Source organism: Podarcis bocagei (genome assembly GCF_964188305.1).
Source record: "Podarcis bocagei genome assembly, chromosome: 5".
In the NCBI taxonomy this organism is placed as follows: Eukaryota; Metazoa; Chordata; class Lepidosauria; order Squamata; family Lacertidae; genus Podarcis; species Podarcis bocagei.
Genome location: NC_138129.1, coordinates 21,043,510 through 21,057,528, shown reverse-complemented (window position 1 = coordinate 21,057,528; position 14,019 = coordinate 21,043,510). Strand labels below are relative to the sequence as shown.

Here is a 14,019-nt window from a genome sequence, read left to right as displayed (position 1 = left end):
TTTTTGGGGGGGGGATAACGGGGGGAAAAACTTTATCCAGTGAACATTTACTGTGTACTAAATCATTGGTGGGGGTGAGAGTAATTCAGAGATAGTGCTTTGCATGTATAACATCCCAGGTTCAGTCTCTGGCATGTCCAGTTAAAAGGTTCAGGTGTCTGCAGCAGACGGGGAATGACCTTTTCCTGAAAACTCGGAGGTCTGCTCCTCCTCTGAAACTTCAGCAATGGACTAAATCGACAAATTGTCTATATCAGGCATAGGCAAACTTGGCCCGCCAGATGCTTTGGGACTACAACTCCCATCATCCCTGACCACTGGTCCTGTTAGCCAGGGATGATGGGAGTTGTAGTCCCAAAACATCTGGAGGGCAGAGTTTGCCTATGCCTGGTCTATATCAGTGTTCTTCAACCTTGGCTCCTTGGGTGTTACTGGACTACAAATCTGATCCAGCTGTGCCAGTGGTCCAGGATGATAGAAGTCGCAGCCCGGCAACATATGGTGGACTCATGGTTGAAGAATACTGGCCTGTGGTCTTAGGCAACATCGCATGTTCCTAACCTTGTTTTTAGTGCATGCAGCTGTGTGTAGGTAGTTCAGTATGTGGACCAGGATTAACACCATTTTGCCATGTTTATTATATCAAGGATGGCTGAACTGAAAGCATAACTTGAAAATGAGTTTTTAGCTTTCAGTGAGTCATTCAGTAATGATTCCTGCTGGAGGAAAACCAGCTGAGTGTCTCCTCAGTCTGACCTGGGTGTATTTTATCTTACAGGTTCTCAAACGCTACCCACGAAGTGCTCAATGCCACCCTCCACACCACGCTGGCGCTCACCACGAAGCTGGTGCTTCCTACACCTGCCAAGCCTATTCTTCCAGTGCAAACTGGGGTGCAAGCTCAACAAGAGGAGCAGTCAAGCGGCATGACTATATTCTTTAGTCTTCTTGTATTAGGTGAATGTGCATCCAAGACTTTCTGATCAGTTACTCTTGGCTGCTCGCCGGAGCAAATGCAGGTGGACGAGTGGAAACATAGGAACATGGGTAGCCTAAACATCTCTGTTACCCAAGTCCCCTGTTTCACTGTTCACAGGCCACCCTCACTTAGAATTCATTTCCATGTTTGCTATTCCAGTCAAGAATTGGTCCCTGGTATTATGTTTCTGATCCTTAGAAAACAAGCAAACTAGTCTGCTTCTGAGGGTCTGAAGTCAAATAATAGTTGAGAAAATATCCCATAGTACTTTCTTTTCTCCTCCCCGTCCCAATCACTAGCTTTATTTCAGTGTGGAGCATTAGTAAACTTTTTTGTTCCTTTGAGTTTTTGCATGGTTTTTGTTTGCATGCTTATTTAGTGCATATGAACTGGGCGATTCTCTATGTGGATTGTTGTATTTACACAAGCCCATGAGATATTAGGGACCTGTTAGGATGATCTGCCCTCAGAGGCTGATAGATTTAGTTTCCAAATGGCTTTGGGAAATTTTTCCAGATAATATGACTGGCTGTATTGCTGAAGCCCTGGTTGATCTGTAGAATATATGGATGCCCCTATCCCACTTGGTGGGAGACTTGTTGGTATATACCAGTGTTGACAGCAATGAAACAAACTGGGATTCTGCTTGAATTCATGTGAGGAAAACTCCAGAAGACTGGGATGGAATGACAGTGAATGCTCATTATTGAGCCTGCTCAGTGGCAGTGAAGAAGACACACTTTGCTGCTTCCATTGCATCCTCGCTGTCATGCTTTTCTGGGTACTGCAGGGCCCACAGTCATTTGTTCACTAGTATTCATGCCATCGCAGAAGAAGAATAGCTCTGTTAGCACCAACAAATGTCTCACAAAGTAGTGAGCAAATCTTTTGAGTTCTGGAGAGCTCTTCTTCAGGTTTGTGCTAAGCAGAAGGGAGTGGGAGGGCTGGACAAGATGCTGCTGCCCTAAAGCAGGGAAAAGAGAACCCAAGGCCCTCCAGATGTTGCTGGACTACATCTCCCAGTGTCGCTGATCATTGGCCCTGCTGGTAGGGCTAATGAGAGTTGGAGTCCTGCAACATCTGCAGGGCATGCAGAAGGCGTTTGGCAAATTTAATTGCAATAGATTGAGATAGTATTGCCCAACTGGCATTTTCCGCTCTCCAAAGTCATGTATCTTTCTGTGTTGATGGTGATAACATATTTGTACTAGGCTAGAGGAACCTGCCATAGGCCATCCATCACACCTAGTATTGCCTACTTTGGCAATGGTTCTCTAGGGCAGTGTTCCCCAACCTTGGGCCTCCAGCTGTTTTTGGACTACAGTTCCCATCATCCCTGACCACTGGTCTTGCTAGCTAGGGATTATGGGAGTTGTAGTCCAAAAACAGCTGGAGGCCCAAGGTTGGGGAACACTGCTCTAGGGTATCTGGCTGAACTTGAGCACAACACCTGCTACCTGATCTTTTTAACTAGAGATAGAAAGGGCTGAATGTGGGGCTTTCTGCATGCACACCATGTGTTCTGCCACTGAGTTGTGATCTCTTAGGGCAAGGGTTGCCTTTGAAGACCCTTGCTGATAAGTGTGTGGACACCCGGCCACAGACAGAGGAGTTGCAAGGCCACATTTAGCCCATGGGACAGACGTTCCCCACCCCTGCTTTATGCAGCTCCCGTGCGCAAAGGTAGTTTCCTGCTAAACACCTGTCACTTGGTGGGAATATTGGGGCGTCAGGGACTGCTGCCTTCGTACTTTGCTTGTGAGCTTCCTGGAGTTACCTTGTTGGCCGGGATGTTGGACTAGATGAGCTGATTCTTCAGGACTCTTGTGTTCTTACATAGCGTACCTGTGGAGATGGTCCTGTGCGCTCCACCTTGTGTGCTGGCTGGAGACTGGGAAAGGTTGGCACTTGGTGTGTGCATTCTGCCGGGAATGCTACTCTGAAACAGAGCCATGTCAACTTCAGGTTGTTCTTTATTAATTGCAAGTGTGCGTGTGTGTGCATGTCCTCTCCAGAAAAACACAAACGTTGGACAGTTTTCTGTGATTTTTAGACGTCTGCTGTAATAAGAATATTCACTTTGTGTGAGAAAGTGCAGGCTTGTTTGCAATACCGTAGACATTTTGTATAAGCACAGGGAGGCAGATCCTACGAGAAAAGTGCCAAGAGACTTTAAGCAAAGCAAAAGAAGGCAATAAAATTGAGATAGTTTTTATTCCAAATAAACGAACATTCCTTGTTTGTGCAAAACAGCCCTTTGTCTTTAGAGGAAACCGGCATCTGCCTTGCATCCAAGGCTAACTTGATGTTTAAGTAGTCATAAAAATGAAAGTTCCAAGCCAAAGGAAAGGGCAGAAGATAATGCAACTCAAAGTCTAAACATCACAAAGAATTTAAAAGGTTGCTTTGGAGTGATGGAAGATTCTTTCCCTCCCTTTTCTAGCAAAATATACTAATATAAACTAAGATCTGGACTGTATTAAAAACTGTCCTGGAAGCAGCCAGTACTGCGAGTGCCATCTACCTGCTACTACCCACCCCTACCCCAAGTAGTGGTTTTGTGCCATTAACTGTCCAGCTACTACAACCGTAACAACAGAACTATAACTAGCTGGCACAAAATAAACACGTGGGCTGGGGAGTCCGCAAAGGCTGGCTTGGTGGATTAGCCAGCCATTTTTTTTATGGTTGCCACCAGCCTTCTGCTCTTCACAGAATCCCCTTGAAGTGGACAGAGGGACTAGCAGAGAGACTTTCATTTGCACTGAGGTATGAAGACGTTAGGAAGCAGCAAGAGCCTCTTGTTCTGCTCTGACAAGACTGCTCCTCCTAATAACTGCTCCAAATCACAACTGAGAGATTTGGGGGAACGGATCTGAGCACTCCCATGTACCCCACTTATCAGAGTAGTAGTCTTCAATATTTTCAGCCCTGGGACCCCTTTCAGCCCAAATCTGTATTTGGGGAGCCATTTTTAATGCTTTGTTTCTATCCATCTACCTGTGACCTGGTTATGGGTCCTGAACTACCATTTGCAGACCAATGCACTAGTGGGCCAGTTGCCCTTGTCCAGTTTGTAAATGCCAGATACCAGATTTGGACAGTCCACCACAGCAATGGCACTTCTGCGGCACTGATAGGGATAGTATCAAGAGGTTCTTGGCCTTTTGGCTAAGATCAAGTGTTGCATCTGTTCTTATCAGTTTAATATCTGAGTATGTTTTACCTGTAAGGTAAGTTCTACTGAAATCCATTGGATTAATGGCCATGTAAACAGCTGGCATCCTAAGGTAAGTTATTTTACAGAAGACAGTGGAAAGGAAAGTTTTCTACCCCCTGATTCCCCTGCAGTCACCAATCTTGGGAGAGTCGGGATGTCTTCCTAAGCAATGTGAGATGAAGATAATTGGCCAAAGTCGGGCTGGCTCCTAAGAAAAGTTAACTGCAGGAAGTTCATAGAAGGAATATTTCCTTTTCCCATCTCCCCAAAGAGCTCCCTCACCTTATTCCAAATTGTTTAGTGGAGCTCTCCTGACTCTCCAGTGAGGCTTTTGGGGGCACACAGGTGGCTGCAAGAGGAGAAGAGAAATGTGCCTTCTGTAAGCTTCTTCATTTATCTTAAGATTTGTGCCAGTGTGTTTAGGATCAGGACTTTTTAGGGCACTTGAGTCTCGAAAGCCCTGTTACGCAGGTGCACTGTCATGCATGGTTTTTTGTAATCAAGTAATCAAGAATGATTCTATCCACCTGGGGGATACTGAAGGAGATTTTCTTAAAAATAAAAAACCCGCACAACACTGTAAAACCTACTATTTCATTTTTTAATGCACTTGTCCCTGTTCTGGCAATATTTGATATTTCTCAACTCCATCGCTACTACATCTTTCTTTGGCTTTGCATTTTTTTTTAATTTCCAAAGGGAATCATACAATTTGTTTGAATTGTGCTGTGTAGCTGCTGTTCATCCTGTACCTAAATGTTGTTTTGTTTCCCTGCCAGGTATCTGCATCATATTGGTGCATTTATTGATAAGATTCAGGCTGCATTTCATGCCAGAGAGTGTTGCTGTTGTTTCTTTAGGTGAGTACCTCATAACAATGGGGAAAAGGAACTGTATTCTTGTGTACTTATTAATTGTTCAGATAAAACACACCCTTTCTTTCCAGTGCTCATTCTGATTCAGTGAAGCAAATGTGCTGTAAGAGGGAGAAGGGACGGTGCAGGCTGTTTTGCAGAGAACGAACCAGGTCTTGTCTGAGAGCTAATCTAGTTCGCAGGGGGATCTGTTCTCTCCAGACCCAACCATTGCTGTGCTTGGGGGAATTTGTTTATTTATTGTTTATTGCATTTATATCTCACCATTTGTCTCTAAGGAGCTCAAGGTTGCGCACATGGTTCTCCCCCCTCCTTTAATCTCCACACAACCCTGTGAGATAGGTTAGGCTGAGAGGCAGTGACTGGCCCAAGGTCACTCAGCAAGCTTTATGTGGCTTGGTGGGAGAGCATCTGCTTTGCATGCAGAAGGTCTTGGGTTCAATCCCCGGCATCTCCAGGTTGGCCTAGGAGAGAGTTTTGCCTGAAACCATGGAGAGCACCTGCCAGACAATACTGAGCTAGAAGGAACCAATAGTCTGACCTGATATAAATCAGTTTCCATGTTCCTAACGGCAGCCATAGCAGCAGGCATGCAGCCATCTGCTTTTCTCATGGACTCTGTCAACAGCCAGGGAGATGCTTATCATAAGGATGTGAGCAGCTGGAGAAAATTCAGAGGCACCAACCGGGTTGTGTGTGAGGTCTGATGAATTAGATCATTATTATTAAATACACAAAAGCAGAGAAGGCAGAATTTACAGGCAGGGGCGCAGAGTTCTTATAAACAAGACCCAGTATCATAAAGTTAAGAATTTATGGTGTGAAGAGCTCACAAGGGGCTTTTTTGCTCGCTTTTTTATTTTTTAGGTTTCCTTGATTTTAGAGAGAACTTTCACCCCCAGTTTAATAGTGTCCTGTGGCAGGAGTTGGCCTAGATATAGCCATTGCTTCTCTCTCGCTTTCAGAAGCAGATACACTGTGTGTAGCTCCCCAGATTTCACAGTTCTCTGTAGGCAGATGCATGGAGGTTATGCTTGACTTGTTAGTGTATACAAAATATTGCTCAGCTGAAGGTCTTGGAAGAGGTATGGAATCGAAGAAACATTCTGCAGCTGTCTCCAAACGTGTGACTGACAGTTAGCAAAAGACGATAAATGATAGGCAATAGGAAAGTAGTCTATCGTAACAGAACACGAGAAGGAGTCCTGCAGGGAAAAGAGATTGGGAATAATAGACATAGATCTGGTATGGATGTGTAACACTAAACTATGGTTTAGTTTTACATGAATGAGCCTTGGACTCGTGTCCTCACTCCTCCGGTACAATTGTGAAGAGGAGATCAAAAGCCTCCACTTAGTTTCAACTAACTTTGGTTTATTTTTATGACAGTCTCCAGATTGTGCTTGATCTTAGCTATGGCTTAACCAAAGAAGACAGGATCATAAACCACAGTTTGATCCCTTAACTATAGTTAACACAGATCACAGTTTGGTCGGGTTATCACATAATAGCTGTCTCCCCATCGTGAGTGTCTTGAAGGGGTGGAAAAGGAAGTGGGAGTGCTTCACCTTGAGGTCTGTTCAGGTGTTTTGCATTTTGTCCAAATGAGGCTATAGTGGATTTTATGTTGCATGAGGAAGTCAAGTTTTGTTTACATTGTCAACTGAAAGGAGAAGAGAGCGATGGCTTTTCCTTCAAGTCTTGTGAGGAACAATTGAGGGAGTTGGATATGTTTAGCCTGGATAAAATGAGACTGAGAAGCAATAGGGTAGCCATTGTCAAATATCCAAAGGGCTGTCACATGAAAGATGGAGCAAGCTTGTTTTCTCCTGGAGGGTAGGACCATGGCTTCAAGTTACAAGAAAGGAGATTCCAACGAAACATCAGAAAGAATTTTCTGACAATAAGAGCTCTTCAACAGTGGAACAGACTACCTTGGGAGGTTGTGGGCTTTTCTTCTTGGGAGGTTTTTAAGCAGTGGTTGGATGGCCATCTGTCATGGATGCTTTAGCTGGGTTTCCTGCATTGCAGGGGGTTGGACTAAAGGATCCCCAGGGTCCCTTCCAAGTCTACAATTCTATGATTTACCCAAGCTGAAAGTTGGAAGATTTATCCAAGGTGGAAAGCTATTTTTAGGGAAATCTGGTAGCTAAAAGCATGAACTATGCTCTGCAAGTCCCTTACATCCGTTACATCGTACACCAGTCATGAACTCACCGGTTGTGGTCCTTAGTGCAGGAGTCTCCAACCATCAGGTGATGTTGTATTGCAGCTCTCAACATCCCTGACCATTGGCCATGCTGGCTGAAGATGATAGGAGTTTGCATCCAAATCATTTGAAGAATACAGGGTTGGGGATGGTTCTATTGCCTACCTTGCTGCAGCAGCAGCTCATTTCCATCCTTAGCATGGGTAAAATAGCTATGTTAACACTAGTCTGCCTTAAGGCTTGTTGTTAAGTATTGCTGAGCTAATGTAGATAAATAGTCACTAAACAACTAGCCCTTCTTTTAACTGCAATTATTAGCTGTTCTTCTTAAGATTGCTCTTTTCTCTCCCTGTTCTTATGTTGCATTGTTAAGTTGTAAGCCTTTGGCAAGGAATGCTTTTTCACGGAGCTATTCTACAGGGCCCAGTATAGTTTTAAGCTCTTTATAAATAATCAAGGTCGTAGTGCTGCTTCTTATTAATATGTAAGTAATTTTGATAAGCTTTGAGCCCTTTGGAATTAAGTACTACATAAAGGCCATGTATTAATTATCATGATGCTACTAAAACATTGCATGCCATTGAGGAGCTGCCATCAAGACGCCAAACTGAGAATAAAAATGCCGTAAGAAAGGAGCAAAGAAACACAGAAGCTGACTAGGGGAACAATATGTCCTGTGAAGCACATCCAAGTTGAACTGAGGAACACGTTCGAGACATTGTCTGAAGAAGAGGGAGATTAGATGCTGAGTTGGCCCTGGAACAAATGACAAAAGCCTTAGGATAAATAGGACTTTAGCAGTGCCTGTGGACGAGCCATGAGACACTTAGGAAAGAGCAATAATATAAGGGAGTGCTGTTTTGGAAATGCCATTAAAGTACGATCAGAAAGAGAGAGAGACAGAAAGTACAAGCAAGGAGACCATAAAATATTGCAGCGGGTAGAAGAGTTAGTTCACTTGTGATGGTAAAGCCTAGAGGTGTGAAGGCTGTGGTGAGACCACTGTTGAAAAAGGCATTATTGGATCCCATTGCCCTAGATAATTCTCAGACTGTGTCCACTGTTCTATTCTTGATTAAGGTCCTGGAACGTGGCAAACCACCTCTTGCCTTTCTTGGATGAAGCTCACTATCTGAATTCTTTCCTATATGAGTTCAGGCCTGATTCTGGTTTGTTTAGGACCGACCAGGTGGATGAACTATGCAGGAACTGGACAGGGGAAGCACATGCCTGTTGGTTCTGCTGAACCTCTCATTGGCATATGATACCACCAGCCATATTATCCTTCAGGAGCTGTCCTCAAGGGGGAGGGATGTAGCTCAGTTGGTGGAGCACATGGGCTGAATCCAAAAAGATTCAATCCCTGGTATCTTCAGATAGGGCCGTGAAAGATTCCTTTGTGAAACCTTGGAGAGCCATTGCCAGTCAGTGTGAACCAAGGTGGGCAGCATTTAGACTTGCAGGATGTAAGCCCTGAGATCTACCAACTGGGAGCAGGTACAAAAGACATGTACCTAGAATTAAGGGATTCTGAGCCCATGAATTTGCTGTGAGTACCAGAACTGAGCTGAGCTCGTCGTCCTTCATCATAAAAAAAAAAAAAAATGGTTACTGCCCCCTGGCTGTCATCCTCTTCTTTCTTTCTTTCTTTCTTTCTTTCTTTCTTTCTTTCTTTCTTTCTTTCTTTCTTCCTTCCTTCCTTCCTTCCTTCCTTCCTTCCTTCCTTCCTTCCTTCAGCAAAAAAAGTATTTTTGGGGAGTGGGGCAGATTTATTTGTTGTTGTTTTTTTTTTAAAAAAACTGGAAGTCATAAATCCTATAGGAAATCACCCAGAGATCTACCAATAGATCTCTTATCTGCTTCCTGCCTGCTGATGTAGATAGTACTGAGCCAGATAGACGAATGGTCAGAAATGTTTTTGTTCCAGTTTTTATTGCTAAATGGAAAAGCAGAAGTGGTTAGCAGAAGTGCTTTCACTATGACATGCAATGTACCTGCTAACTTTGGACCCAAAATGAAAGAGCTTGTTTCGGATCATATTTGGCACAAAAATAAAGAAACCAGATCTGTCCATTAAAGCTTTACTAATCTACCTCTGAAATGGTTCAGGCTGACTTCTCTAATTGTTTATTACAAAACTGAGATGTGCCTAGGAGCTGGGGAGGAGGGGCACCTTAATCTTGGTCAATCTTGGGTGCCACAACTATATTTTACTCTGGGGTAGTTGGTATTTGAAAGAGATACAGAAGTTCTTCCTTAAGGGTGTATGCTACTGAGCTTGCTCTGAGAACCTAATCTTTGTATCTTAAAATCTTACAGTTACTGCAAGATTATGAAGCATCTTCACTGTAGCGTAATGAGGGCTATTTCTGTCACTTGGAGAGTAAGAGATTGTCATCTTAAATCCAGATCAAACTCTGAGGCATTTGCGAATATGTTTGAAAAGTTCAGCAGCTGGATTCTGCTTACCCATTGGTTTGGCATGCTGGTGTAGCATTCCTGATTTCTGAGAGACTCTGCCTTCAAAGCGTGAGAGCGTGTGCCATTATAATTTTATTTATTTATTTGGGAGTTTTTTTATCCTGCCATGTGGTCACAGGGTGGATCACAATATATCAAAAAAACATACAATGACATACAACTCAAGAGCATCTGTTAATAAAAGCACAATTTAGGAATTCAGCACTGCAAATTCAGTATGCATATCCCGTAAACAAGAACAGAAGACTGAATTTGCATCTAGTGGAAATAAATAAAAAAATAAAATTAAAAATTGTCCAGTAGCACCTTAGAGACAAACTAAGTTTGTTCTGGGTATAAGTTTTGCACGCACACGAAAGCTTATAGCCAGAACAAACTTAGTTGGTCTCTAAGGTGCTACTGGACAATTTTTTAATTTTTTTTTTTTTTACTGCATCAGACCAACACAGCTACCTACCTGAATCTTTCATCTAGTGGTTATAGAACAGACGTGACATATTCTGCTGAGTTTACTATCTTGATAGACAGTTATATGGAAGACGGGATGTAAGCAACTTTTAATTCTAAACAAAGGAGTGTTTTGTTTAATTCCATTAGTGTGAGAGCATCAAGTTCTCCTTTTTCTTATTAACTGTTATTTGCACAAATTTTCCTGGAAGTTCCTTCAGTAGGAGTCTTATGTTCATACTGATTGCAATCTCATTTGGAGGGAGGAATGCAAGGATTACGTTTCGGGCAAGTTCTCCTCTCAGTTTCCTCAGGAATCCTGTATGTTGTAACATTTTTAGTGTTGCATCAACAGGATCCTGACTTCAAAGCAGTTTACTTGTTGAATAAGCAGGGTATGAGTTTTTCTTTTCCCTGCCAACTCTTTACTGGAAATTTGGCTTCTGGGTCCAACCACTGTTTCACAATAAGGGTTGTTACAAACTCCCTCTGCCAAAGAGATCCAAATTTGCATGCCAGGAACACTTACATTCTACGCTCAAGATAAGTTATTTGCATGACCTTTGAGGGATAAAATTCATTGTCATTTAAGAGCTTGTTTTAGAAGCAGGTTTTTATTGTTGTTATTTCTTTGTACTACTGTAGTTTCTTCCTCCCAAACTCCTTACCGTTGGTAACATTGCAAGGTAATCTGGTTATAATTTTGCCATCATCCTAATAGGTTCAGTTTAGGGTCAGCCTAGCATTAGGCAGAAGGAGGTGACTGCCTCGGGGCAGGTTCTTGGTGTATCCACATGGTCTATCCTTGGTCACCATAATTAGCACGCTGCCTTAGGTGTGCTGGAGGATTGCTATCCTATTTTGGAGGTTGCATTAAGTTTCAGCTGGCAGCACTAGTGGTGCACATGCTGGGGGCAGAGCCACCATCCCAACACCACCGTCGCCACTACATACCCTGAGCTGGGTGTAGCTGGAGTTGCATAGGTACATTGGCAGGAATGTTAGATTGGATCTGTTGGGGCATGCACACAGCCCCAGCCTTGCCACCACCCAGCCCCATCCATGTATAAAGCAGTGAAGCTAGTGTTGGAAAAACAGTTCCCACCACATAGGCTGCTGATAGTTGCTAGTCCGGTTGCCTTCTGTAAGTGGACTGGGGCTGTAGTGGTACGCTGTCCTTTTCCACAGGCAGCAAATAGTCTTGGGCTTGCCCTGGTTCAGCTGGATACACTTTCCCCTGCATTCAAGATATCCCATTGCAGTATTGCAGAAGGCGACCATTGAAGATCTCTATTCTAGTCAAAGTGGTGGAAGTGCTAATCCCATTAGTCTCCTGTGCTTCTGCCCTCTTAAGCCTCTGTGTGTGCAAATTTTTCTAGTGCTCTGCAATGGTGCAGTTACTACTGAATATTACTAGGGATGGTTCCTCATGGACCACATTGGGTTGGCACAGAAATAAAACCAGCCGCTTCCCTCAGAATTTGTAAATTGCTGAGCTTATTTGCGAGCCAGTCCAAAGTCCCCGTTGAAATCAATGGGGATATTTGAAAGAGGCTGCAGCTTTGAATGTAGCTGGGGGGATGGGATAGCTGGGCGACCTTAACTCCATCCCAGAGCACATGCATTGCATGCAGAGGGTCCCAGTTTCAGCCACTTAAAACCCAGTTAAAAGGGTCAGGTATTAAGTGATGGATCAGAATCCTGCTTGAGATCCCAGGAGTACAAACACTGGGTTTGATGGGCAAAAGGCAGCTTCCTATGTTTCTAGACTCCTTGAGGCAAGAAGTTACTCAGCGGTAACCACTATTTGCTCCGCACCGGCTATTTTGGGACTGAATGGGGAGGTAAACTGAGAACTCTTCTCTAATTTGGCTTCCAATCTGAGCTGGAGAACAACTGAGGGCCTTCTAATTCTTTCCTTTGTGATGAGCATTGTTAAGCACTCAGATCTTGTTTCTGAACCTCTGCCTTGTGAATTTTGCTGGTCTCTCTTTTTACAAAAGCAACAACCACTTTTATGTGGTTGATGGAAAGTATTTAATTGATTTTACTGGTGTTTTTTAATTGGCTGGTTTTTATGTTTGCCTGAGGCAGAATTTGTGGTAACCTATGTTGGATTTGCACTTGGTCTCCTATCCACATCCTGGTCTGTCCCAGGCTAAATGTGTTTTGGAGCATTTTGAAAAGCTTACAAAAGAAGTTGGTATCATAACAGCTGGTATGTTGAAGTGTGTGTGTTTAGCAGCAGGTTTGAAAATTGGTTGAACAGGCTTAATGTAGCAGGTTCTATTCTTCGACAGATGAATGCGTAATACATAAGAGATTAAAGTAAAATGTGTATGGGGAACGAAAGCATTAATTATGAACAGTTACGGAAAATGTGTCACTCTTGAGATTTCAAGCAATCAGCTATGTTATGACATTTCCCACAGTTCACTCAGTGCAGAAGTGATACATCAAACATAGTTTGGAACAAGTTGTCTCTCGTTTTGTTTCTCGATAAAAGCTTGCCAGCCAGTGACTAGGCAGAAGATTACATGGCAAAATTCAGATACCTTCCTATCAGTTGCTGAATCTTATTGTTTAAGCAATATTCTTGGTTTCTCCTGTGGATTTGCTTTCTATCACATCCTTCCTGCTGGCTAGGAGATTCCACCCATTCCAAAATAAGCTCACCTGTCCCATTTTACATGCATACCTTTGTAGCTTTCTATGGAAATGCCTGCAGGGCATCATGTTCTACGCTTAGGAAACTCTTCAGCTGGAATCTCTCTGATTTCATAAGACTTCTTAATTAAAAAAGAAAGAAAGCAAACTCTTCTCAGCACTGTGGGTTGTGGAAAATAGATTGAGCTGTTCAACACGGCCTGCCAAGTTTGGAAATGTAGGTCTTCTCTTCCAGCCTATGAAATGCAAATGTGACCAAAGCCTTGTTAACAATTTTTAAAGACAAAGTAAGCATAACCTGTTTTAAGTTTGCAGGGTATCTGGAAAGCTTGCCTACAGTTCTGAACTGAAGGGGTAGTTGTCAAGCCCCACACTGGACAAAAGGTTCTTGCATTGCAGGGGTCCCTTCTGATTCCAAGTTTCTATGAATATCTGGAAAGTGGCAGATTAGAGAAGGCTCAGTTGACGCTGTTCCATTTGATTGGCTGGTTTTGGTTGTATGTTCCTTGGAGGAAGGCTGACTTTGCTGGAATTAGTGAGAATCAGCCCCGCATAGCTTCTGCTTCTCAACTATTTCTTTATTTGTAAGATTTATATGACCTGTGGCTCATCACATGTGATCTTAGGGTGGGTCACAACAAACAGCATAAGCAGGTAAAACAAAAATGCTGTTTAAAATGAAAATCCACAAAATATTGTAACAACTCAGTCTTGAACAGACAGTTACCCAAAGGCTTGCTGGAAAAGAAATGCCTTTCACAAGTAAATGTAAGGCTTCTTCTTATTCCTGTGTTTAAAAGATAAAGAGAAAAATTCTGTTGCATCACACACTGCTTTCTTTTTGGTTTGTAGCTGCACTTCTCTCCTCCCCCCCCCCCCCGCACTTTTAAGGGGTCATCCTATACTGACACTTAGAAGGTTGTCCCTGAAAGAGAAACAAGCTTCATATTTTCACAGTATATTGCGTTACAACACATTTATCAGGAGCGGCTCATTTGATGCTCTTTTGATCACTTCTGTAGGTCAGAGTGACATCTGCCTGTTCTAAAAATACCCTTCCAAACTCTCACTTCCAGTTCCCAAACCATATCTTCCAGAGTTAGAATAAAGAATCGCTCCTGCATCCTAACACATCCTTTTC

General features: G+C 43.1%; 1 protein-coding gene across 4 annotated transcripts in view; it reads left to right on the top strand.

Annotated features, from left to right (window-relative positions):
- Positions 1-14,019, top strand: part of SLC9A8 (solute carrier family 9 member A8) — a 58,405-nt gene that overhangs the window by 11,541 nt on the left and 32,845 nt on the right. For all 4 annotated transcript variants that reach the window (XM_081196272.1, XM_081196270.1, XM_081196271.1 and 1 more), the window contains exons 2-3: positions 779-957; positions 4,979-5,059. In XM_081196272.1, coding sequence (XP_081052398.1) covers positions 779-957; positions 4,979-5,059 — 260 coding nt within the window. The remainder of the gene's footprint in view (positions 1-778; positions 958-4,978; positions 5,060-14,019) is intronic.